Source organism: Leucopleurus acutus (assembly GCF_964270905.1).
Source record: "Leucopleurus acutus genome assembly, chromosome: 16".
Taxonomy (NCBI): domain Eukaryota; kingdom Metazoa; phylum Chordata; class Mammalia; order Artiodactyla; family Delphinidae; genus Leucopleurus; species Leucopleurus acutus.
In genome coordinates, this window is record NC_139158.1 from 61,553,594 (window position 1) to 61,579,659 (window position 26,066).

A 26,066-nucleotide genomic window follows, 5' to 3' on the forward strand; every position below is an offset into this window, starting at 1 on the left:
CGAGCCGCGGAGCGCCCTGGCTCTGGGGCCGATATGGGAGCCACCGCGTGGGCATCGTCGCCCCTGCCGCCGCGTGTGTCTCTCCTGCTGCTGCTTCTGCCGTTCCCGGGGCTGCCCGTGGGCTCCTGGGACCCGGCGGGTTACCTGCTCTACTGCCCATGCATGGGTAAGGCCTCCCGAGCCTTCTGTCCAAATGGGGAAACTGAGGCCCAGAGAGGAGAAGCAATTTCTCTGAGGCGCCCAGAGACGCCTTGACAGGTCCAGGAAAGGACCCCAGCGCGGGGCAGGGCCTGCTCCTCGCCTTTCTGCCCCAGTTGCAAGGGCACCGAGGGGACCTCTGTGTCCAACCTTCCGTTTGGCAGATGAGAAAACTGAGGCCGGGAGAGGTTACGATGTGTCTTGCGCAAGGCCTAAGCCAGCCCCGAGTCCAGTAAATGGAGTTAGTGGGGCAGGACTTGATGTCACTGACCCAACGCTGGCTCTGGGCGATTGTTTCATTCATTCAACACGTATTTATAGGGCACCTACTGTGTGCCCAGCCCTGTTCTCTGCTCCAGGGATACGGTGGTGATAAGACAGGAAGCTCCAGGCCCTTGTAGAGCCTTCAATTTAGTTGGGAAAGACAGACCATAAAAGATAAATATAAAAAATAAGTAACTGCATAGTATTTATGGATGAGTGCTATGGGAAAATAAAATAGAGCAGGGTGAGGGAGAATCTAAAAGCTGGCTTAGGAGTGCAATTTAAATGGGAGTGGTGGATCGTCACTGTTAAAGTTATTTCTTCTTCAAATCCTTCACACTCCTAACCATGATGATGTTGCCCTCTGCGCATCATCTCCACCACACCCTTCTCCCCAGACCCTCCAGCTGCAGGCACAGTTACCCTTTTCTGTTCCTTACACATACTCAGGTCCTGCAGCCTGTGCTAGTCCCTCTGCCGGGGAACACCCTCCCCTTGCCTTGTGCCAGACCAACTCCTTCCCATCCTCAGGCCACAGCTTAAATGTCACCAGAAAAGACTTCACTGACCTCAACCCAAATAATCTCCTCCTCATTCTTCTCCATCACCAAACTTCTTTCACTTCATTTTTGAACTTAACAAAATTCATCACTGTATATTTGTTTATATGTTTACTGTCCCCCTACCTGGACTGTGAATGCCTTGAAGGCAGAGACCTTGTCCTTCTTGCTCACTCCTGTGTCCCAGCACCTAGCAGAGAGCCTGACACGTTGTGGCCTCTCAACAGTCTTTGTGGAATGAATGAATGGATGCCATGCTGGGGATAACAGAAAGAGTCAGACAGGGACCTTGCACCTGAGGCATTCACAGGCTGAGGAAACAGCCAAAGGCCGGGAAATGGGAAAGGACATTCTAGGAAGAGTGAAGAACCGCAAGTAACTCATATCCAAGGTGGGAGGCAGAGGAGGGGAACTGAATATGGCAGAGGGGTAGTGAAAGGATCCCAGTGAGTGAGGCATTGGAGTTACCCCTTCACATGCAGATAGGAGGAAATAGAAGTAGAAGGTCACTCCTGGCTGATGGAACAGCAAGAGCAAAGGCATGGGGTGGGGATGGGAACTGTAGAGCATGTTTGGGAAACAGCAAAGAACCTGGAGTGGCTGAGGCAGAAGAGGCAGGGCCTGAAGGGCCTTGACTGTCAGACCCAGGAGTCCAGACTTGATCCCATGCTGCCAGCTCCCCTGGCTCTCCTTGGTGTCCTGGCCCTCCACACTCCTGGCTCTGCAACCTTTCTGAGCCTTGCATGCCCCAGGCCCTCGAAGCCGTAGTCCTCACTTCACCTGCAATATACCATCCAGGGCGCTTTGGGAACCAGGCTGATCATTTCTTGGGCTCCCTGGCATTTGCAAAGCTGTTGAACCGCACCCTGGCTGTACCTCCTTGGATTGAGTACCAGCATCACAAGCCTCCTTTCACCAATGTGAGTACCTCCTGCTGTTGACCCTTGTCCACCTTTCCCTAATCCTGCTCACCTCTGCTTGACCCCAAGTCTTTCTGTAGGCTTTACCTCCCACCCCTCTGAGTTTGCCCTACCTCCCCCCACCCCGCCCCCCGCCAGAACTGTCTTCCCTGGCTAACTGGCTAACATTTATCCAGCACCTGTTGTCTGCCAGGCACTGTTTCTGAGCACTGCATCAGGATTAGCTCTTTTCCTTCTCATCACATCCCTATGAGGAAATGGGTTTAGAGAGGTTAGGTAACTTACCCACGCTCACACAGCTTGTGAGTAGTAGACTGGAATTCAAGCCCATGTCTCTCTGACTCCTGAGCCTGTGACCTGAACCTCCAGACTCCATTTCCAGCCTTGTTTGGTCCCACCCATTGGTCAGAGGTGATGGTTGCTATTATCAGTTCTGAAGGAGAAACAAGGGCACAAGTTGGTTAATAACATGTCCAGGGCCGCAAACCGGAGCAGTCTGGCTCCGGCACTGCCTCTCACCTCATCAAGGGGTCCCTTAGCATGGGAAGCCCAGCATCATGTAATTTCTTGCATGTTCTTTATGTTTCTACCAGTCCTGTGTCTGTCATTGTTCACAATGTAACTCCAGGGGCCTGGCAGTAGGAACTGAATTAATATTTAGTGAATTGACTTTGAAAGTTTTTAATAAACTTCAAAAAATTATGTTTAGTATGTACAAAACACTGTACTTTATTCTTACAGCCTAAAACGTAGGTTTTATTTTTTCCTGCACATGCCTGTATTCATAAAGTTTAAAAGCCAGAGTACCTGAGATCATAGCCTGGCTTGGCCGCTTACTAGCCGTATAGCCTGGGCAGGGTACCTGACCTCTTTGTGCCTCAGTTTCCTCATCTTTAAAACAGGCTGGTAATAGTTGTTGCTACCTCCCTCAGTGAGTTAGTGATTGTGGAATGCCTCCCTCTTAGAATCAGCTGAAGCCATCAATTGAAAGTGCTTAGGATGCAGGGAGTCCTTAGTAACCGGGAGCTGTTGATGCTCTGACTTTTTGTACTCACTGTTATAGTTTAGACCTGGCCCGTTGGTCTCCCTCTGGTTTGCTTGCCTTCTCTCACCTTGCCTTCTCAGCTAGGAGTCTTTCAGAGTTTCCACTTCTTGCTTTCTACGGGTTACTCAACCTACCCCAGTTGGGCTCCCCTTCCCCACTGAGACTGTTCTCACAGAGGCCGCTAAGGACCTCAGAATTGCCAAATCCAGGAGTCATTTCTCAGTCTTTATCTTAACTGACCTCCCGGTGGCACCTGGCCCCATGTGCCTCTCTCCTTCTTGAACTTCCTACTCCCCTGGCTTCCAAGACACAGCCTGTTCCTGCTTCAGCCCAACCTATCCACATTTTCCTCTTTGTGCTGCATCAGGGGCTCCTCTCTCCCCACCCACTGTTTAAATGTTGGTGGGTCTCCTCTTTCTGTTTGCTTATTAGCTGTGTGACTTCAGATGAGTTACCTAGATTCTGTCCACCTGGGTTTCTTCATAAATAAACTGGAGATGGTTGTATTCCTACCTCTTACAGTTAGATGAATAAGTCCATGAAACATCATGAGTATAGCACCTGGCGCTAACCCAGCACTCAGTAAATATTAGTTGCTTTTATTACCATTATTTGCTTTGCTATAAGTTTCTGTTGACTCTTGGGCTTTCACTTTTCTCCACGTACCTCCCAAATTTACCTATGGCCCAGACTCTCCTCTGACCACAGGCCTTGTGTTTCTAACTCCTCCGCCTTTGGGTCTATTTGGATGACCCACAGATAATCTGAAGTTCACAAAGCCAGAACTTTCCCCTCAAACCTGTGTAACCACCTATATTTCCAGCCTTAGTTTATGTCACCTCCATTCACCTGGGCCAGGAACCTAGAAGTCATCCTGAATGCTTCCCTTTACTCTGTACTTCATCTCCCTTTACATTTTTTAACCTGTCCATGCTTCCCCATCTCTCGGACTTTTGGAGATGCTCAAAAATACATGTTGAAACAAAACAAAGCATACAAAACAAAACAAAAATACATGTTGAATAAATACTTGAACAAGTAAAAGGACCATTGCAGTAGCCTCCTAATTCCTCTCCTTCCTCTTATCTTACCATCAGTACATTCTTTCTTCTGCCGCCAGAGTGATCTTTCAACGAAGCAGATCTCACATTATTTCTGCTTAAAATCCTTCAGCAAGACCTTGTTGCTAATAATTAAGGTTCTCGAAGTCTGTTCATTGGAACATCAATGGCTCATGCAGGAATGGTGCAGTGGTTAAGTCAGTTTGGGAAATTGTGTTCTCAATTCCTCATTCCCCCCAAATTTGGAGATTCAAAATGCATGTTAGCATATTAAAGGCCCTGAGAAGTTGTCATAAAGAAACCTGCTTAACATAGCATTTCCCAGGCCTGTTTATTTCTGGAGCCTTTTTATTGCAGAACCCTTTACCCACCTGAACTAGTGGAACATGCTTGGGAACTCTGACCTATAGGATAAAGTCTAAATTTTATTTCATGGTGTTCTAAGAAATTTTCTTAAGTCTAGAAAAATACAGAGATTACTATAATCACCGTCCATGTGTCTACCACTAGAAATGATAATCATTAATATTTTCTCATCTTTGCTTCATGTTTTCTTTTTGTTAATAAAAGAAATAAAAGTTTATAGATAAAGTCATTAAAAGATTGTGTGTCTTGGCTCGAGGTTACTTCTAGTCCCTCCCCCACCCCCAGAGGCAACCACTATCATGGATTTAGTGTCTTGGTATGACTCCTTCCAAGTTTTTTCCTGTACTACTTCCATTGTGGCACTGAGCATCCTTTTATCCATCTCTTGGTACGAAGGGCAGAATTCTCTAAGGCAAATACCTAGAGGTAGAGGGCACCTTTAAAATTCTATTAGATGCTTGTAAGGGGTTACGCTCCAAAGTAGTTGTTCCAAAATGTATACTTCTACTATCAGCCGTATCTTTTCCAGTAATTAGAGGCAAGCTTTTAAATTTTTGCTGGTCTCACAGGTAAGAAGTGGTGTCTTGTTGTCATTGTAATTTTCTTTTTCCTAATTCTCGTGAGCTTGCACATCTTTTGAGTGTGTTGGCTATTTGGGTTCCCTTTGCTGTGAGTTGCTCACTCCTATCCTTTGCCCATGTTTTCTCTTGCATCATTTGTCTTTTTTCTTATAAATCAGCAGGCATTTTTGAATATGAGGTGTATTACTGTTTGTTCTTTAGTTTGCAGATGTCTTCTCCCAGCCTCCGTTCTAACTGTGGTATCTTTTATCAAAAGTTGTTCATTGACATGTAGTCCAAGCTGTCTGGGTCTTAGAGTATATGGTTTTAATGAATGTCTTTGAAACAGCCACTAGGATACTGAGGAGGGGCCCTCGCCCCCTCCTTTTCCCCACTTTTCCTGTAGCTCCATGTGTCCTACCAGAAGTACTTCAAGCTGGAGCCCCTCCAGGCCTACCATCGGGTCATCAGCCTGGAGGACTTCATGGAGAAGCTGGCACCTACTCACTGGCCCCCTGAGAAGCGGGTGGCGTACTGCTTTGAGGTGGCAGCCCAGCGAAGCCCTGATAAGAAGACATGCCCCATGAAGGTGGGTCCTGTGGGTCTGGGGGACCCTTTCTGCCTGTTCCAGGTCCTCTAGGCCCCTGAGACACTGTGCGATAGCAGTGTGTGGGAGAAGGCACCAGAAGGGCCTAGAATAGAAAGATGGAGATTTAAGTCCCATTTCTGGCATTTGTCAGCAGTGTCACTTTGGGCAGAGGACTTTGCTTCCTCTGAGCCTTTACTTCTGCCTACAAAGTAAAGACACCAGTTCCTGCTGTGTCTTGCTCATAAAGTATCAGTGAGGGCCAGGTGTAAGAGTGCTTGTAAACGGTAAAGTGCCACATCAGTAATAATCACTAATACTCACATAGCACTTACTACACACCAGCACCATGTTACGAGCTTTCCACATATTATCCCACTTAATCCTTAAACTGTTCCATGAGCAAAGTACTATTAATACCCCATTTTATAGAGAGGACACCGAATGCAACAAAGAGAGGTTTAATATTTTGCCCAAAATCATAATAGCAAATAAGTTGTGGTAATATGGCTCCATTGTCCACCCTCCTAACTTGTATACTTTCTTGCCTCTCAGCACATAAATGAAAAGCTGTTATATTTATCAGTAGAAGTTTGTAAATTTCTGGCACTTTTGGAATAAGACAGTCCCCAACATGTGTTTCAGTGCTTATGCTACAGTCTGAGGAGGGTGGTTGGAGGAGCTGTGAAATTTGAGAAGGGAGACCTTGCTTACAGCCCCAACATTGCCCTTACTTGCTCTGTGAGCTTGAGCAAGTGTCTTGTCTGGGTCCTGGTTTCCATCTTGAAAATAAGGGCATTGGATTAGGCGGGTCTTGAAGGTCTCTTGGAGCTCGTAGTCCATGGTCCTAAATCCAAGGTTGACTTGCTCCCCAGACCCCCACCAGTGCTGCAGGGTCGGCGGCATATGGCACACGAGCAGGAAAGACTCCTTCAGATATTGTGGTGAACGTTGCCTGCTGAAAACCAGACTGGAGGCCGAGCTGCCCTCCTCAGCACCCAGCCCAGAAATTACGACGTGATATTCCTACTGGCCCATCCTGTGAGAGTATTGCAGCCTGAGTCAAATCACCCAGGGTTCCCCCATCCACAGTCCCTTGGCCCCATCCCCAACTGGCCTTCCCTCCTGCTCAGTAAGCCTTTTCCCACTCTCTTTCTCTAGGAAGGAAACCCCTTTGGCCCATTTTGGGATCAGTTTCATGTGAGTTTCAACAGGTCTGAGCTTTTTGCAGGCATTTCCTTCAGCGCTTCCTACAAAGACCAGTGGATCCAGAGGTATGTGGAGGGGGCGGCATTGCTGGGATTAGGGGAGAGGTGGGGGGCCCACGGGCATTCAGCACCTTCCTGGCCCTCTTCCCCTCTACCACACCCTGATGTATGAGACCAAAGGTGCGGCTGTTCTGTCTGTTGAACTTGGGATCCTATGTGATCTGTTCCCATCTCAACGCCTGACACGGTGGGACGTTGACCCGCCACAAGGTTGAGCAAGAGTTTATCAGCCAGTAAAGGATGCCATAGAAAGAGTATTGTGCGGCCACATGAGTCTCGATTTCCTCCTCTAGGCGTGAGAATCACTCCCCTGTTACCTTCCTCTTCACAAGGTGAAAATTGGAAGCTGCTTCTAGAGAAAAACAGCTTCAGGTGCAGACGGAGAAATGATGGCATCCTGATAGTAATTGGATGTGCTTTATTAATTGTGCTCCAGTAAGCCCTGTTAAAGAACAAAAACTAGGTTAGCAGGGCATAGGCGCAGGCTGTGAAATATTTATAGAGCAGCCGTCACGTATGAGACGTAGTGCTCAAAGGCCAGAGGCGATGCATAAAAATGAGGAAGACCCAGTCTCAGCCTTCGGCGGGCTACAGTCTAGATATAATGATGACACTAACACAGTACATTTGCCCCTGATGCTGTAGTGTGGCAAGAAAGAGCGTGGGCTTAGATGTCAGACCTGGGTTAGAAACCGTGAGGGGCTTATGAATTCTTGGGAGGTCCCAGCACTTGGCATTTAGTTAGCCAAAGATAGACTGATGCAGAGGAACGAGCACAGGCTCAGGATAAGACAGCCCTGAGCTCTGACCCAGCCCTGCCTCTTTCTCAGATGCCCCTGAGTGAGCCACCCCAGCTGTCTGGCCTGAGGTTCCTCCTTGGTTTAATGGAAGGAGCACTATGGTATCTGCCTCCAAGTGTGTAAATCACATGGCACGTAGGAGAGGGCCAGCCACTGTTACCTGTTACTTTATTCACATGCTTTATTTTATTTAAGTCTTTGAGAAATTCCATGAAATGGGTATTATGATCAATTTCCATTTGACAGGTGAAGAAACTGAGCTCAGTAAGGCTAAATAACTTGCCCAAGGTAATGCAGCTATTGACTGGGCAGCAGGGGTCTGTGTGTAAGGCTTTCATAGGTAATAAGAACTAATATTTATTTAGTGCTTACTTGTGCCAGTTGCTGTTCTAAATCTTCACTACCTAAGTCTTCTAAGGTAATAGCTCATTTAATGCTTCCATGAGTCTGGGGGACAAGTGTTACTGTCGTCTCTGCTTTACAGGTAAGGAAATTGAGACAGAGAGAAGTGAAGTCACTTCCCTAAGGTCGTGCAGCTTGAAGTGGCCGAGCTGGGGTTTGAATCCAGGCAGCCTGACTCCAGAGCACCCATTCTTCATCACTGTGGAGAAAAGAGCTGTGCCTTTAATAGCTGCCAGTTCCTATTTGGGACTTGCCTTCAGAGCTAGTTCATGAGCTACTGAGGACACTCAGTCCTGGCAGAGTCTAATCCCCCTCATTGTTGATCCCAGATAGGGAATTGTTGATTCCCATTTGATCACCTGCTTGGTTCTCCCCATTCAACTCTGAATGACCCAGAGCTATTGCCAGACGGCAGACCTGTCCTCAAAGGATGGACATTTGCCTCTAAAATGCCAGGGGGAAAAAAAAAACCATGACACCAGCTCTAAAAGCAGCTCTAAGAGCAAATTCCAAAAAGCACACAGTCCTGGTTGGAAGAGAAGGGACAGGGTTGCATGGATGCGTCAGTCGGACAATGTTGCTGAAACACTTGTTCATGGCCGCGTGGTCTTGCTTCAGATCATTGAGTTGTAGGAATTGTGTAAGGGCTTGGGGAAGCTTGTGCCTCACAACCAAATTTTTGGGAAAGGAAGACTAGTGGGGAAGATGAGGTCCCTGGAGGCAGTTGGAGAGAGCTAGGACCACCTGGGCAGATGCCTGCCTTCCACACACATGTAAGAAGCACCGGCTGAGTGTCAAGCACTGGTGTGGATGCTGGGGAGACAGGCAAGAATAAAGCAGATAAGGCCCCTGCCCTGATGGAGCTGATTCTAACAGGGGAGACAGTGAATACATTTTTACGTAAGATAGTCCCAGAAGACATAGTGCTGTGAGGGACATAAGCAGGTGATGTGTGATGGGCAGGCAAAGACCTTGTCTTTGTCAGCTTGGACTGCTATAACAAAATACCACAGACTAGGGGGCTTAAACAACAGACATTTATTTCTCATGCTTTTGGAGGCTGGGATGTCCGAGATCACGGTACCAGCGTGGTCAGGTTGTAGTAAGGACTCCTTGACTTGCAGTTGCTGCCTCTTACTGTATCCTCACATGTTGGAGAGAGAGCAAGCTCTCTGGTCCCTTTTATAAGGGCACTAGTCTCATCACGAGGGCTCTACCCTCATGACCGTCTAAATGTAACTGCCCCCAAAAGGCCCACTTCCTAATACTATCACATTGGGTGTTGGGGCTTCAACATATGAATTGGTGGTGGGGCAGGGGCGGGGGCACAAACATTTAGTCCATAACAGATGTGAAGGATGAGGAGCCAGCCATGCCAAGAGCTGGAGGGAAAGGTAGTTCTTCATGGTGGGAACACTGCAAGCTCTGAGGCAGGACAAGCTTGGTGTGGTCAAGGGGCAGAAAGGCCAGAGTGGCTGGTGTGGAGCATTTCAGGAGGAGAAGGGTAGGGTGTTCCCGTCGTCCATCACAGTGTAATGAACCACTCTAACACTCAGTAGCTCAACAACGATTGAGAATGATTGCTCAGAGTTCTGTGGGTCGACTGGGCTTAGCAGGGCAGGTCTTTGGTTTGGTTTTTGTTTTTCCATTTTCTTTATGGAATCCCAACTGTGCAAAGTTCCAATCCATGTTAAACGTCTAATTTCTTAAGATGAATACTCTTTGGAATACCCACCACATTTGGTGTTTTTTGTTTTTTTTTTTAATAAGAAAATTAAACTTACTCATACTCCCATCACCCCTCCAAAAAAGTATTAGAATTTTGATATGTATACTTCCACCCTCCAAAATGGGTGTATTTTTATGTACATATACAATGTATACCTATACATATTAACTTAAAATGAAATTATTACATATAGTTTGTAATTGAGGAACTATCTTTTCTGAGGAGTAATTGATATTTATCAGGTTAGTAAATAAATATCATTGGCAAGATCAGTTTTAAACATGTAAAATCATGAGATTTCAAAAAATGGTTAACTGGTGTGTATATGTGTATTCCACTCCATGCCAATGGAGTGTATTGGGTAGGGTATGTGTGTGGGATGTCCATTCATCTGTTGATGGACACTTGGGTTAGCTGGGCACTTCTTGCTTGTGGTCTCACATGGCTACAGTCAGCTGTCGGCTGGGACTGGAGTCATCTGAAGGCTCAACTGGGCTGCATGTCCAAGAGGGCTCACTCATGGCTGGCAGGTGGTGCTGGCTGTCGTCTGGGAGCTCACCTGAGGCAGTCGGCTGGCATGTATACTCTTGACCTCTCCGTGTGGCTTGGATTTCGGACAACGTGGCAGCTGGATTCTGAGAGGGGGCATCCAGGGAGTGCGTGCTCCAAGAGACAGAAGGTGGAAGCTGCTGGCCCCCTAAAGCCTGGGCCTGGCATCCAGGACACTGTTACCTCTGCCAAGTGCTATTGGGAGGGGACATAGAGCCCACCCAATGGGAGGAGACTTGAATTAACCTGCCATATAGAACAGGAGATTGGAGAAGTGGGCAGGGGTCAGACTGTGCAGGGCTTTGTAGGCCCTGGTGAAGCAGTCTGATAAGAACCCTGTGAGTGTTTGCAGGGGTGAGTTTTGAGAGTTTAAGTATTTTAAACATTTTCTTAAATAATGGACACTTTCTTGCTGTAGAAAATTGTCCTTTGGGGGCAGGGGCGTGGGTGTAGGGAGAATGGCATTAGAAAGGGTCAGCCGCTTCCCTGGCTCACTGTGTAACTGCAGATTGCCTCCCTTCTCTGGCCATAGTGCTCTATCTACAAAATGAAGGGATTGAGCAAGATCGGTCACTTTCAAACTGTTCTTTGAGTTTTAGAGTTCTGGAGAAGCGCTGTGTGCTGTGGGGGCAGCAACGGGGGCCAAGTGGGAACTGCTTGGTTCCCCTCCCCCACTGCCTTCAACCAGTAACCCTCTTGTATATCAGCTAGAAGTGCTGGTGGCCACAGGTCCGGGTGTACCAGGTTTAACTTAGCTACATGTAACAGAAAACCCCAAATAACAGCAGACTAGCAAGATAAAAGTTCATTGTTTTCTTAAGTAAAAGGACTGGGCTGTGCAACCCAGGGCTGCATGGCAGCTCCCTTGTGTCTAGGAATTAGGCTCCCATCTCTGCTCAGCCATCCCAGTACTGGCTTTTTTTTTTTTTTTTTTTTTTTTTTTTTTGGCTACACTGCACGGCATGCGGGATCTTAGTTCCCCAACCAGGGATCGAACCCCTGCCCCCTGCAGTGGAAGCGTGGAATCCTAACCACTGGACCACCAAGGAATTCCCCCAGTACTGGCTTTTATCCTTAGTGTCACCTCATGGGCCAAGATGACTCATGAAGCCCCAGGTAGCTGGAAGGACAAAAGGGGCAGAAGAAGGGCACATCCTCACCTTTTTAAGGAGCCTTCCTTATAGCTTGCTTACACCAGCTCATTGGCCAGTACTTAGACATGTGGCCATACGTAGCTACAGGAAGTACTGAGAAATGTCTTTTTTGGGGCTTCTGTGTGTCCAGCTGAAAACTGGCTTCTAGGAAAAGAGGATAAGAGTTATTTCTCCCCACTAAGTGATTTCCCTCTGAGGATCTTTCCAGCTCTGCTGGTTCTGAGTCTGTGAATACCCTGATGGAGATTTAATTGAACAGACATTTATTATTTATTGCACATTTACTGTTGGAAGGCTATGAACCATTCTCTTGGTATGAAGGCAACAGGTGTTTGAGCACGTGGCTTATCGTTCTCCCAGGCTGCAGCCTCCTTGGGAGGACATAAACAGGTGACATGTAATTGGCAGGGCGGAGACCTGCAGGATGAGAAGAAGCCAGGCATGCAAAGAGCTGCAGGGAAAGGTAGTTCTTCATGTCAGGGACATTGAGAACTAGACTCTGCCTCTTTCATGTCCCTGCACCCTCTGCACTCAGCATAGTATCCATCCACTGGTGTATCCTGGGCTCACATGTGGGTGCTGTGCATGGAGAAACCCCAGCTTGGTAGGGGGATCTCAGTAGTGTCAGTGTGGTGGTGAAGAACCCCAGAGGTTCACTGCACCCAGCAACAGGAAAGTGTGCCTTCTTCAGCTGAACAGTGACCAGGCTAAGGGCCTGACTTAGGGTCAACCATCAGGGATGTGAACAGATGGACCTGGTCAAGCTTTCTTCCCAAACAAGACCCTTATTCTCCACTTTCTTTCCAAACAACACTCTCCTCCCTCATTGGGAGCAAATGAGCACGTCAGTCTTGGCCTCTTCCTGCTTGTCACGTCAGAGCTGACGTTGCATTGGGACAGCTATATGCGCTGATCCAGATCCATGTGGAGGGGCTGCATATTCCAGATTTGGAATTCACCAACGGTCAACAGCAGGTACTTTCTAAGAGGTCAGGGAGGGAACAGATCCTGATTTTATCCTAATGTTCCAGCCCCCTGGGAGATGACAGCTTTGCTTTCCATTTGAAACCCTTTAAGGTGGCCTATGAAAGTCGCTTAGCTGAGGTCCTAGCCCATAGTAGGTACTCAGTTACTATTCACTTCTTCCTCTAACCCCTGACATCCTGACCTGGTCTTTCTGGTGAGATCCCTGAATTCTCATTCATTCACTGACATATTTATTGTACCTACTATGTGTTGAGGCCTGTGTCTAGGCTGGGAATCAGAAGAATAAGCCACAGACTCGGCTTTTGAGGTGCTTATTGACTGGGTGGGGGAGCTGGGAGTGAGGTATAGTAGTTAAGAGCAAAGGTTCTGGAGGAGGTTGCCTGGATTCAAATCCCTGCTCCACCAGTTCCTAGCTGTGTGACCAGGAGCATGCTACTTAACCTTTCTGTGTCTCAATTTCCTCATCTGTGAAGTGAGACTAACGGTAGTACTTACCTCACGGGGCTCTTAAGAGGATCGAGTGAGTTAATGTACACAAAGCAATTGGAACATTGCTGTCACATGTATGTACATGTAAAGTCTGACAAGATGAGGATTGGATAGAGCCAAGCTGTCCATGAACACTTGCTGTGGCTTAGCTGGCACAGGCCTTGCACCAGTGTGTGTGGGAATCATGGTGAACAAGAGTGCTTGGGGCCTACCCTCATGGCAGTGGACAGGGAAGGTGGTTATTGAGCACACAGTGTGCAGAAGGCAGCAAAGGAGAAGTGGTACAGAGCCCTCTCCTAGGAGCTGAGGCTTGGGAGCGGCAACTGGTCTTGGAACTTTGGAAGGTGTTTGTGGAGCGAGGTGTTTGGTTGGGTGTGAAGAAAGAGTGGCATGTCCATTGCAGCACTGTTGTATGGGGAAAGATCGGAAACAGCCTCACTGACCAGCAGGGGGGGGACTAGATAGGTAAACTGCAGTTTATTCGTGCAAATGGAAACCTTCAAGAGACACTAACACGATCACGTGACCCACACCATCAACATGGCCAAATCTCTAAAACAGAGTTGACTTTTTAAAAATAAATTTATTTTATTTTTTATTTTTGGCTGCATTGGATCTTCGTTGCTGCGCGCAGGCTTTCTCTAGTTGTGGCAGGTGGGGGCTGCTCTTCGTCGTGGTGCGCAGGCTTCTTACTGCAGTGGCTTCTCTTTGTTGCGGAGCACGGGGTGTAGGCATGCGATCTTCAGTAGTTGTGGCACACAGGCTCAGTAGTTGTGGCTCGCGGGCTCTAGAGTGCAGGCTCAGTAGTTGTGGTGCACGGGCTTAGTTGCTCTGCGGCATGTGGAATCTTCCCAGACCAGGGATCGAACCTCTGTCGGCGGATTCTTAACCACTGCGCTACCAGGGAAGTCCCTGAGTTGAATTTTTTTAAAGTTGAAATAGGTTACATGCAATATGATGATGATGATGGTAGTGATGGTGAGAGAATTTTCTGAGAGCTTTCTACGTGCCAAGCGCTGTTCTAAATGCTGTGCTTATATTAAACCATTTGATCTGAACAGCCCTATGAAGTGGGAACTTTTATCAGCTCTATTATACAGATAAGGAAACTGAGGCACAGAATGGTTAAGTCACCTGCCCTAGTTAGTAAGTGGCATAGTCAACATTAGAGCACGGTCATCTGGCTCGACCATCCATGCTTTTACCATTGCACTGTGTAAAGAGCACACGGAATAATACCCTTTAATATAAATAGTAAGGTGTAATCATGCATAAAACCACAGTATCTTCTGGAAAGAGAAGGAAGTGGAAAAGAGATCATAGGATAGAGCTTTTATTCAGGTGTATATTTTTTAAAATCTGAAACAAAGTAAAGTGTTAATATTTGCTAATTTGGGTCACAGCTCTGTGGACTGTTAAATTACTTTCAGTATTATCCTGTATGCTCTGAAATTTTTAATAAATTTTGATTGAAATTTTTATTGAGATAACTGTAGGTTCACAAGCACTTGTAAGAATTAATACAGAGAGATCCCATGTACCCTTTACCCAGTTTCCCCCAATGTTAACATTTTGCGAAGCTATAGCACAGTATCACAACCAGGATATTGACATTGGTACAGTCCATCCATCTTATTCAAATTTCCCCAGTGTTACTTGTACTCACTTCTGTGTGTGTGTATACTTAGTTCTATTCAATTTTATCACGTGTGTATGTTCGTGTATCCATCACCACAGTTAAGATATCAAACAGTTCTAACATCACAAAGGTCCTTGTGTGGCCAGTTTATAACCACACCCACCTCCCTAAACACTCACTCTCACACACACACACACACACCCTAGCCCCTGGCAACCACTAATCCCATCTCCATTTCTTTTTTCTCAACTTTGTCATTTCACAAATGTTATATAAACGAAATCATACAGTATGTGACCTTTTGAGGCAGACTTTTTTCACTCAGCATAATTCCCTTGAGATCCATCCCAGTTGTTCCCTGTATCAGTAGCTGGTTCCTTCTTACTGCAATAGTGCTCTGTGGTGTAGATGTACTGCAGTTTGTTTAACCAGTCACTTGTTGAATGACGTCTGAGTTGTTTCCAGTTTTTGACTATTATGAAAAAAGCTGCTGTGAACATTCGCATACCGGTTCATGTGTGAATATAGGTTTCCATCTCTCTGGGTTAAATGCCCAAGAGTACAGTTGCTGGGTCATGTCGTCATTGCACGTCTAGTTTTATAAGACGCTGCCAAACTTTTCCCGAGTGCCTGTACCTATTTCATAATTTTAGGAAAAGGATTTTGGCTGGCAGAGGGAAGGCATACCAGGTAGAGGGGAGAAGTCTGCAGAGATCTGTACTTTGAAAGTGCATTGCAAGCTTATGGAAGAGCGGGGCATTTCATGTTGCTGGAATATAGTCTGGGCTTAGCTAATGAGGGAACACAGGTTTGCTCCTCACTCTATTCAGTCAACAGATCTTTACTGAGCTCTTCCATGTACTGTTCTAGGCACGCGGAGATACTGACTTCAGAAACCTGAGTCCAGCAGACTTTTCTGGACTCAGGGGTAAAATAATTACAAGGTGCATTGTGAACAAGGGGGAGGGAGAGCCTTCGGCAGGGTATGTGGGGGGCATCTACAGACCTCTAGTGTTTTCCATGAGAGCAGGGACCATGCCTGTCTCATTCTCCCCTGGCCCCCAGCACATAGTAGGCAATCCATAGATAATGTGTTAAATGTTGAGTGAATGGTCTCATCCAGCGTACACATTCCCTGGGAGTGTGACCTGTCAGCAGCTGCATTTCCCGATCCCACTGTGTGGGTAAAATGGCAAAGGCTCAGTCTAGACACCCCAACCTGGAGTGAATTACCGCACCACAGATTGGAAGCCAGCATGACATACAAAAGGTTGGAGTGCTCTGCTGTAAATTTTTAATTGTTAAACAATCAAAGAGAGTTGTAAATTCCATGTGGCGGGACAGTATTGCATACTGTGCCTCTTGCCGCTGCCAAGGTCTCTTATCAGCCCGTTGGGGTTTCACAACCTCTTGTGCTTCTTGCATGTTGCAGGGGCCCCTCCGCAGGGTCTCTGGGGCATGGTGCAACGCCGTCTTTTCTCCCATGGGGGTGGCGGCTGGACTCGCTGTGCACTCTCTGTCTGACTTCTTCTCCTTCTGTCTCATGCCTAGATTTTCTCCAGAGGAACATCCAGTGCTTGCCCTGCCAGGGGCCCCGGCCCAGTTCCCTGTCTTGGAGGAGCATAGGCCGCTCCAAAAGTACATGGTGTGGTCAGATGAGATGGTGAGGACAGGGGAGGCCCAGATCCGTGCCCACCTCATCCGACCCTATGTGGGCATCCACCTGCGCATTGGCTCCGACTGGGTAACTTCCCCCTTCCTCTCATGGCTGGGATGGACACATCTCTGAGCAGGGCCCATGCCTATGGGGGTTGGACACTGAACCCACTGCACCACGTCCTAGCCAGGGTAGAGAGGTCTCACTTGGCCAAGTTCACGGAACTGTGCCCCACGATCCCACTGCAGACACGTCAGAAATGTAGCTCCAGAGCACTTGCTTGACAGTTTTCATTTTAACAGTTGCCATTTTTATCCTCATTTCACAGATGGATAAACTGAGGTATCAAGCTAGGCTCTGGGTCAGACAGCAAGCCAGAAAGAGCCCCATAGCCCACAGTCCTCTGTCCCAGTTCAGTGTTTAGCCAGTAGACTCCTTGTTGAAAAACAAGCTCTGGAGGTTGGGTGGGGCTCCCAAGAAATGAAGATGTCATCCTCCAAGTCTGGCAGCTGCTGAAATGTGCAGAAAGCTCATCAGGTTATCCTCCCTGTGAAAATAACTGGAGTAATGTAGACAATCTCCTTAGTTTACAGAAGAAGATATATATGTATGTGTGTGAGAAATACTCATCGTTGAAAACTTGAAAAATACTGAAAAGTATAGAAAGTAGATCACAATTCATTCAGTGTCACTTGAGGAAGCAATCACACATTTACCCACTAGATTCCCTTCCTGCCCCCCTTCCTGCCCCCTTCCACAAAGTAAAGGAGCCAGGCCCAGAGTATTTTGTGAGTGGTTTCAGATAGTTCCCATTTATGCTTCCCTAGAACATAAGAAGATATAAGATGCTTTCTTTTTTTATAAAGCTAGCATAATGCTAATACCAAACTCAGATAAGGTCAACTCTGGAAAGTACAGCCCATTCTCATAAAGAACATAGATATATTACCAAGTAAAATCCAGTAGCACATTGAAGAACATACAACACAAACAAGTAAAATTCATCCCAGGAATGCAGGGAAATTCACTATATTAACACCCAAAGAAGAAAAATCATATAATCATCTCAATGGAGGCCAAGAAAGCACTTGATAAAAAGTCAACAGTCATTTATGATTTAAAAAAGAAGAAAAACAGCTCTTAACCAACCAGGAATACAAGGGACCCACCTTACCTTGATAAAGGCTATCTCTCCGAAACCCACAGCAAACACGTACTTCTTGGGAGCTATCAGAAGTGTTCCCACTGAAGTCAGAAATCAGACAAGGCTGCCCATCGTCACCACCACAGTTCAGAATTCTGCTGGAAGTCCCAGATAGTGCAGTTATACGAAGAAAAAAAAATTGTGAAAAGCCAATATCCCACTACCCAGAAATAAACCACCGTTAACTGTTTTGAAGCATTTCCCTCTTCCCTCAATGCTTTAAAAGAAAAAAATAGTTGTGCTCCTCCTGTATTGCCTGCCTTTTTCCCCTTCCCGGCTCTTGCTTCTGGGGTTGCGGGCGGTGGCCGTCTTTAGCTCTGTCCCCACCCGCCCCACAGAAGAATGCGTGCGCCATGCTGAAGGACGGGACCGCCGGCGCCCACTTCATGGCCTCCCCGCAGTGCGTGGGCTACAGCCGCCACACCGCCGCCCCGCTCACCATGACCATGTGCCTCCCCGACCTGAAGGAAATCAGGCGCACCCTGAAGCTCTGGGTGACGGCGCTGAACGCTCAGTCGGTCTACATTGCCACTGACTCTGAGAGTTATGTACCCGAGATCCAGCAGCTCTTCAAAGGGAAGGTACACATGGGGCGTGGGCCTGGTGGGAGGGCAGCAGGAAGGGAATCAGAGGAAGCACCAGGGTGGTCTGCCCGCTCCCACCTCATGCTTCACGTCCTCCCACCACCAGGCTTTTACTTGAACATCAGGTTCCCTTCCAGTTCCTACCCTTCTTTAAACCCCAGCTCAGACACCTCCGCAGGTGCTCCGCAGATTTCCCTCCACTCCTGTCGCTAATGGATCCCTACTGGGAGCTGTCACAGCACTTTATCACATCTCCTCCTGAGACACCTTCTAGACTGTGAGACTAGTGTAGAAACAGGTCTTATTTCTTCCCAGTTGTGACTCCTTGAAGGCAGGATCCAAGGTGGACTCACTGTTCTACTCCTCAGGGTGTAGCCTGTTGCTTTGACCTCCTCCAGGGCTGAGACCCCGCCTTGCCATTTTAGTGTCTAGGACAGTGCCTGACACGTGGTAGACACTTGGTAAATGTTTGGTGAATAAGGCCATAAAGAGTGGGCCCTTGGAAGGGGTCCAGTGCAGCAGAGGGATTAAGAGCATGGACTCTGGAGCCAGAGGACTTGGGCTCTACTCACTGTGCAGCCTTACACAAGTTACTTTACCTCTCTGTGCTTCTGTTTCCTCGTCAATAAAATGGGACTGAGAGTCGTGCCTACATCTCATAGTGTCATTGTGAAGATCAAATAAAAAGAAATTAAAACAGGTCCAGTAAAAAATAAGTGCTGAATAAAGTTAGCTGTCATTGATAGTAGAAGTAGGTGGTTGATGAATACAAGGAAGGCTCTTTTGTGCTTAGTAAATGATTAAAGACGTGGTGAATAGTAGGTGTTCAGTATATGAGTAAATAATAGAACAGGCTTGTTACTGTATGAGTGAAGAATAGATAATAAGTTAAGTAGGTATCGATAAAATGACGGAGTTAACAGTGAACATTCAGTAAGACTTTTGAGTGAATGAAGGCCCTAAATGCTTGTGCAGACCTTAAAAGACAGACATCCGCTTTCTAGCAGTGGCTGCCCTTGGCTATGTCGAGGGGCTCCCTTTCTCTCTTTTACCGGCTTGTAGAGGAAGTGCCGAGTCAGAGCATTCTGGTCCCCACCCACCCGCTTTATAGAAGAATATCAGAGCCGGGAGACCTTGGAGTGCCTCTAACCCAAGCCCTGCGTTTTATAACTGAGAAAACCAAAGTCCCATAAAGGAATAGAATTTACCCAGGAGGTCTCGGGGCTCATTTTAGTGGGCATGACACAGAGCGGGTAAGTTTCAGGGCGTGGGTGGAATTGTTCAGGGGATTTTGGCCATGGTTAAGCTGCTATTATTTTTATGCTGCCATCCAAATAGCAAGATGATGATTTTTGTTACATCAGAAATCTCTGTGTGACAGCAAAGCACTTTCAGCCCCAACTCTGCCCACACCCCCATTTGGAGAGTCCCAGGGAGTTTTTTTGTGAGTTTCTAGAGTTGGTATGTTTGTTATACCTTGAGCTTCTTGCCATTTTCTATTTCCTGTTCCTGTGCCACTGTTTTTGCCCTTTTCCACCACTCAGCCCCCTTCTCCATGGGCTCAGCCCACCCTTCCTCTTGAACTAAGCCTTGCTCATCTGTTAAGCTGGGCCAGTGCTGAGCCGGTGATACTGATAAATAAGATGTGGTGCTGTCTTCCAGGGCTCACAGTCTAAACTCAGGAAAAGAGATTTGCAAAGAATTATAAGATACGCCACAAGAGAGGGCCAGGCTTGGGTGTGGAGGCTCATTCACTCACTTGTCCAGTCAACAGATGCATACCGAGGCAGACCCCAGCCAGCAGCGACAAGCAAACTGACGCAGCCCCAGCCCCAGTCAGGTGCAGGAAACAGACGTTAACCAGAGAATCACTAAGGAGTGAAAGCTACAAACTGAGATGTGTACTACAAAGTAAAAGAACGTGGTTCTGTGAGCGCGTAGAGCAGAGGAGCCTGGACTAGATGGGGGAGCCAGGGAGGGCTTCCCCAAGGAGGTGTGACTTGAGCTGCAGGGTGAGAGTTAAGTAGGAGTTAACCGAGCAAAGAGACAAGCACTCCAGACAGAAGAGCATGTGCAAAGGTCCTGAGGTGGAAGGGAGACTGGTGTAGTGGCTGGAGCTCAAGGTGGAGAGGCAGCTGAACAGGACTTATAGGCCACATTCAAGATTTGTCATCTTTATCTGAAGAGCAGTAGGACACCAGTTAAGGGTACTCAGCTTGGGGTAGAGGGAGGAGTAGGTGGGTAGGGGAATCTGAAAAAGTTTCCTTTGGCTACTTTCATTTGGTGAATAGACCTGGAGGAAAAAAGATTATGGTGACTGGCCAGGGAGTAGTAATCCATCAAGAGAAGGGTTCACCTTTGGGGAATATCTCGGGGATAGATTGGACAGGACTTAAGTCTTGGAGGCATCCAGGCAGCAGAACCAAGTGGGTGGGGTGCGCTTTGGTCAGATCATGGTTTGGTGGGAGAAGCCAAGCCCTTCAGGTGACCTTGAGCTGAACCTTGAGAGTATGGTCAGGATTGTGATGGGTGGGAAAAGGCGTTCCCGACAGAGGGAACCAACAAGCAAAGGCAGAGTGTGAATGAGTGGCGTGTCTGCAGCTGAGGGGCTAAGGCAGCTGCTGGGCAGCACTTCCCTCAGGTGCCCCGACCCTGCATTTTAATCCTCTGTACGCTTCCTTGTCTGTCTGTGACTTCAGCACAGGGAAAGAAGGTGGCAGGTGGCTGCAGGCCTTGGCTGAGCTGGCCACTTAGGCCTGCACCCTGGCTAAAACACCCTGCCCTTCCTCCTGCAGGTGAACGTGGTGAGTCTGAAGCCTGAGGTGGCCCAGATCGACCTGTACATCCTCGGCCAAGCTGACCACTTTATTGGCAACTGTGTCTCCTCCTTCACTGCCTTCGTGAAGCGGGAGCGGGACCTCCAGGGGAGGCAGTCCTCCTTCTTCGGCATGGACAGTCCCCCTCAGCTGCGGGATGAGTTCTGATCCTACCTGGAGCATACCGCCTGTCTGAGTTGTTCCCTCCAGCCAGGCCTGGCAGCCAGAGGTGCTCCCAGGATTGACCCCCAAGGATCAGAGAACAGAAAAAAGTACCAGGGACTTCCTGGAGGAGTAGGAAAACAGTCCATCTCCCAGGGCATGGGACTTCCAAGCTTCTAGTAGCCAGACCATCTCCCTTTCTCATGTGCTCCCTGCTGCTTCTCCTGGGAATTTCTCACACCAGCAAAGCAGTCCAACATCTGTCTTTTGGTCTGCCCTGCTCTGAGCAGCCTGGGATGCTGAACTGTATTAGGAGAGATTTTTTTATATATAGAGAGAGAGATTTTTATAGTTTTGATACAACGTCATGACTCCCTTAGAACTCTCCCTCATTTTAAAAAATCAGTGAAGTTCATTAACGTAGGTACCTGAAGTGACCTTAACAGAATGTGGATAAGGCCAGGGGTGGGTGGGTGTATTGACCGCTTTTCCAGATGACCCCCAAAGTGGCCCTCAGACTCATCCCCACTGCCTGGCCAGAGCCATTTGTCAGCCCCCCTTTCCTAGGCCGTTGCCAGGGTTTGGGGCACAAACACTCTTCTCCATTGTACACACTATGCAAATAGAAGTTATCAATCACAGTGCTGTCAGTACCCCGAAGACGGCTAAGTGCTGCTCCCACAGCGCATTCCCGGCAAGGAGCACCTGCCGTCAAGCCAGACCATCATGGTATTGCTCTCAAAGTCTCTTGGTAGTTGGTGGCCTGCCACAAACCTGGCACCGTCAGGGTTTCATAACACCTCACCAGGGCCAGGACTTGTTGGCCTGGCAGGATCCTTCTGAAGTCTCCTCTTCTGATCTCATGTCCCAAGGGGCCTGGTTGTAGAATTTTGCCATTAAGCTGCTATCCAAGGCCTGTCCTCCCAGCCTTCCTCCTGCAGCTGGAGCCCTCAGACTATATTCTCACAAGGGAGTGTTCACTAAGCCTCTGACCAGATCAAAGATGCTCAGTTCCCAGGAGCCATTGGATTCCCAGGTTTTTTTTGCCCATCTCATCCAGTATAATCTCAGCCAAGCCCATGAGGCTTAAGGTGTTAACAGTCATAAGTTTCTCTGTCTCTCAGATGCTGTAGCTGTAAAAATCCATGACTCCTGAGAGTCTGATTTTTTGGCCTTGTGGTTCTAAAATTCACGTCTAACACCTGCCGATCACTTCCCCGCCATCTGGCCTCCCTCAGAAGGCCACAGTCAGTCCTGGTAAGGTAGAGGAGATTGAGGAGAGCCAGGCCCAGAGCTCCATGCAGCGGTGCCCCTTGGGTAACCTTTGGGAAGAGATGCTTTGTTTCCATGGCAGACTGAATCAGAGGCTGCAGGGCAACAAGGATCTCAAACACCAAAGGTGGCATTTGCTGCTTAGAGCTGCCGCCCAACTCTTAGCAGGAGAAACTGTACAGAAAGGACATTTGAATTTTCCCTCTGGGGGCAATGTTTTAAATCCTGGGTGGCCTCTGAGAGATGGTTTATCTGTTCAGACTTGTTCACGAGCCTCACTGTGGGACATGGGAACCCCTGCCTCCGTCCGGCGGTTGGGGGCTTGTGGCTTTCTGCCTGATGTCATTTGCTGCCCCACGCTAGGCACACGCCTTAGAGTCTGGGGCTCTAATGGGCCGGCCAAATCCTCGTGTCTCTGGAGGTGAGGGTGCTGGAGTTGCAGTCAGATTCAGTGTGTCTTGTAGGCGAGTACTTTATTCCTTTGACCCAGTTTCCTCACCTATAAAGTGGTGATAAAACTGACGGGGTTGTTGAACAGCCCCAATCACATAAAGCATGTATAAGAGTAGATAAGAGCCTGTTGTAAAGATGAAACAGACAAAGGCAAATACATGGCTGTTGATAATTTGACTGCCTCTCGTTGCATGCCTCCTTGGCACCAGGCACTGTGCTTGCTAAGTGCTTTGTGGACATTCTCTGGTTTAGCCCCCACCTCAGCCCTGGGAAGTAGGAACTTCTGGGCAGGGCAGAATTTTTTTTTTTAATTATTTTTGGCTGCGTTGGGTCTTCATTGCTGCGTGTGGGTTTTCTCTAGTTGCGGCGAGCGGGGGCTACTTTTCGTTGCGGTGTGCAGGCTACTAATTTCGGTGGCTTCTCTTGTTGAAGAGCACAGGCTCTAGGTGCGCGGGCTTCAGTAGTTGCAGCACGGGCTCAGTAGTTGCAGCGAGTGGGCTCTAGGTGCACGGGCTTCAATAGTTGTGGCGCATGGGCTTAGTTGCTTTGCGGCATGTGGGATCTTCCCGGACCAGGGATAGAACCCGTGTCCCCTGCATTGGCAGGCGGATTCTTAACCACTGAGCCCCCAGGGAAGTCCCACAGGGCAGAATTAATGCTCAGAAAATTCTCAGTTTCCCCATGACCACACAGCCAGTAGTGGTCAGCCCGGATTTGACCTCCAAAAGTCAGTGCTGTTAGCCAGCATGCTCTGCTCCTCCAGTTCACAGGATACACTTTATGCTGTATGCTGTGGAGGCTTCGGATGGAGAAATGGTCAGCCACCTTTATCCCCACTGGGCTGCAGCCGTGGGTCTGCCACTGCCAGGAGCTTTCAGGGAGGGGGGATCACCCAAGAAACAGAAAGCCCACATGAAGCTTACAGTTCTCTTGGGTGGTTGCTTAATTCAACATGCTTTCATTCAGCAGGTGTTTATTGACCCACTGTGTGCCACGCTCTGTGCTAGGTCCTAGGGATTCAGCAGAGGATCAGACATAAAGTCTTTGTACTCAAGGAATTTGCATTCTAATAAAGTAGAAGACATAATAAGCAAATGTACTGTGGGAGGTGTTAATTAAGTGCTTTAAAGAAAAATAAAGGGCGTGGTGGGTGCAGATGGGGAGTAGTCCTGGTTTAGATGAGCTCAGGAAGGCCTTTCTGAAGAGCTACTGTGGAGGGCGGAGGGGCGCACTCATCCAGAGATCTGGAGGCAGCGCTTTCCCGGCAGAGGAAACGGCATGTGCAAAGGTCCTGAAGCTGGAATGAGCGTTTGAAAACTAGCAAGGAGGTCAGTGTGGCTGGAGTGGCAGAAGCGAGGCAGGGAACAGAGTAGATGAGAGCAGGTGACGTGACCCATCCTACAGCCTGGAGGGCAGTGTAAGGTCAAGACTTGGCTTTTATTTGGAGAGAGATGGGAAGCCTTGTTGGGTCTGAACAGAGGAGGGTCATGGTCTGATTTACTTTTTTTTTTTTTGAAGTTTTGGTTATTTTTTTTTCTTTTGGCTGCATTGGGTCTTCGTTGCTGCACACGGGCTTTCTCTAGTTGCGGCGAGCGGGAGCTGCTCTTCATTGCGGTGCGCGGGCTTCTCGTTGCGGAGCACAGGCTCTAGGCACGCGGGCTTCAGTAGTTGTGGCGCCAGGGCTCAGTAGTTGTGGCGCGCAGGCTCTAGAGCGCAGGCTCAGTAGTCGTGGCACATGGGCTTAGTTGCTACGCGGCATGTGGGATCTTCCCCAAGCAGGGCTCGAACCTGTGTTCCCTGCATTGTCAGGCGGATTGTTAACCACCTCGCCACCAGGGAAACCCTGATTTACATTTTTGAAGGGCCTCTCTGGCTGCCACGTGGAGAAGAGATGGGAAGGAGGAAGGGTAGCAGCAGGGAGACCAATGTGGGGCTGTCACAAGGATGCAGGCGAGAGAGACAATGGGGCTTAGGCAAAGGTTATTGTCTTGGAGGTGGTGGGAAGTGGTCAGATTCTGCATGTATAAAATCATTTAAAAATTTCAGTCTTTTTTAAAGATACAAGTCTTTGCATAGTTTTAATCATGCAGTATTTACAATTTAATGTCCTGGTTTTCACTTAATAGTATATCATGTTTTCCATGTTGGTACATGGCCTGAATAAATGTTTTTAATGATATAAAATTCCATTGAGGTGTGTCCCATAGCTTATTGTTGTCCTATTATGAGAACTTAGTATGTTCCCAATTTTTCACTGCTATTATTTGGAAAATATTTTTATTTGTAAGTCTTTTTCTATATCTAAAATTTTCATTAAGATAAATTCCCAGAAGTGGATTTGTTAGATCAAGACTTAAAAATAAAAACTTTTTTTTGGAAAAAATTCAAATATACATAAAAATTGTGGGTAATAAAATGAACTCTCAGTTTCAACAATCCTCAATGTTTCACCAGCCTTGTTTCATTTACTGTCTCATTCCCAAGTCCATGTGCTGGAGACTTTTCAAGAAAATCTGAATGTTTCAAAGGAAGAGCCTATAGGGTTTGCTGACACACTGAAGTGGGGTTAGGAGAGAAGAGGGAAGTCCAGACTGCTCTGAGGTTTAGGGCCGAAGCGACGGGGAGGAGGAGCTGTCCCTGATTTGCAGAGTGACCTTGATGCGGGTCACTCACCTCTCCACCTCACCTGTGAGTTCCAGGTGTTAATAATGGTGGTCTCTGGAGGCTCCTTGGAGTGCTGGTTGATATATCAGATTCCGGGCACCCACCCAGGTCTGAGGAATCAATGCCTGGTGTGCAGTGCCCAAGAATCTGCATCTTAAGCACCTACAAGTGATTGTGATGCCCAGTAGCCCAAGACCTACTTAAATTGTGGTCCTTGGACCAGCAACATCGACATCATCTGGGGCAACTTGCTAGAAATGCAGGCTCCTAGGCCCCACCCCAGACCTGCTGAATCAGAATCTCTGCGGATGCAGCCCAGGAATCTTTTAACAAGCTCTCCAGCAGCTAAAGTTTGAGCACCACTGATAACAAGGTTGTGGGGATGGCGCACTGTGGTCAGCCAGCAAGCACTCATGGAGGGCCTTCACTGAGGTGCCTCTCTGGCACTCCTCGAAGTTTCCACCAAGCGTGGTCAGCGGCGTGGCTGTGCAAGGTGCCCAGTAGTGCTCAGTTTGTGTTGTAACACTGACTTTTTTCTCTTTTTTGTGCACTGGGGGAAATATACAGCTAGATAGTCAAGCCCTTCAGTTAATGGATCTCATTGTTTTAGGATGGGGCCAAACTTACATAAGCAAAATGATGGGAATTACATTTTTTAAAAATTAAGTATCTACCAG

The 26,066-nt window shown here is 47.8% G+C and overlaps 1 protein-coding gene across 1 annotated transcript; it reads left to right on the forward strand.

Moving 5' to 3' along the window:
• Positions 1-33: 33 nt before the first annotated feature.
• On the forward strand, positions 34-25,128 carry POFUT1 (protein O-fucosyltransferase 1; the record flags this gene model as incomplete). Its single annotated transcript, XM_082857729.1, has 8 exons — positions 34-166; positions 1,821-1,942; positions 5,381-5,563; positions 6,722-6,834; positions 16,129-16,321; positions 17,777-18,019; positions 20,818-23,171; positions 23,230-25,128. The coding sequence occupies 7 exons, from the start codon at positions 34-36 to the stop codon at positions 21,004-21,006; spliced, it is 1,176 nt and encodes a 391-aa protein (XP_082713855.1). The 3' UTR covers positions 21,007-23,171; positions 23,230-25,128.
• Positions 25,129-26,066: the final 938 nt, after the last annotated feature.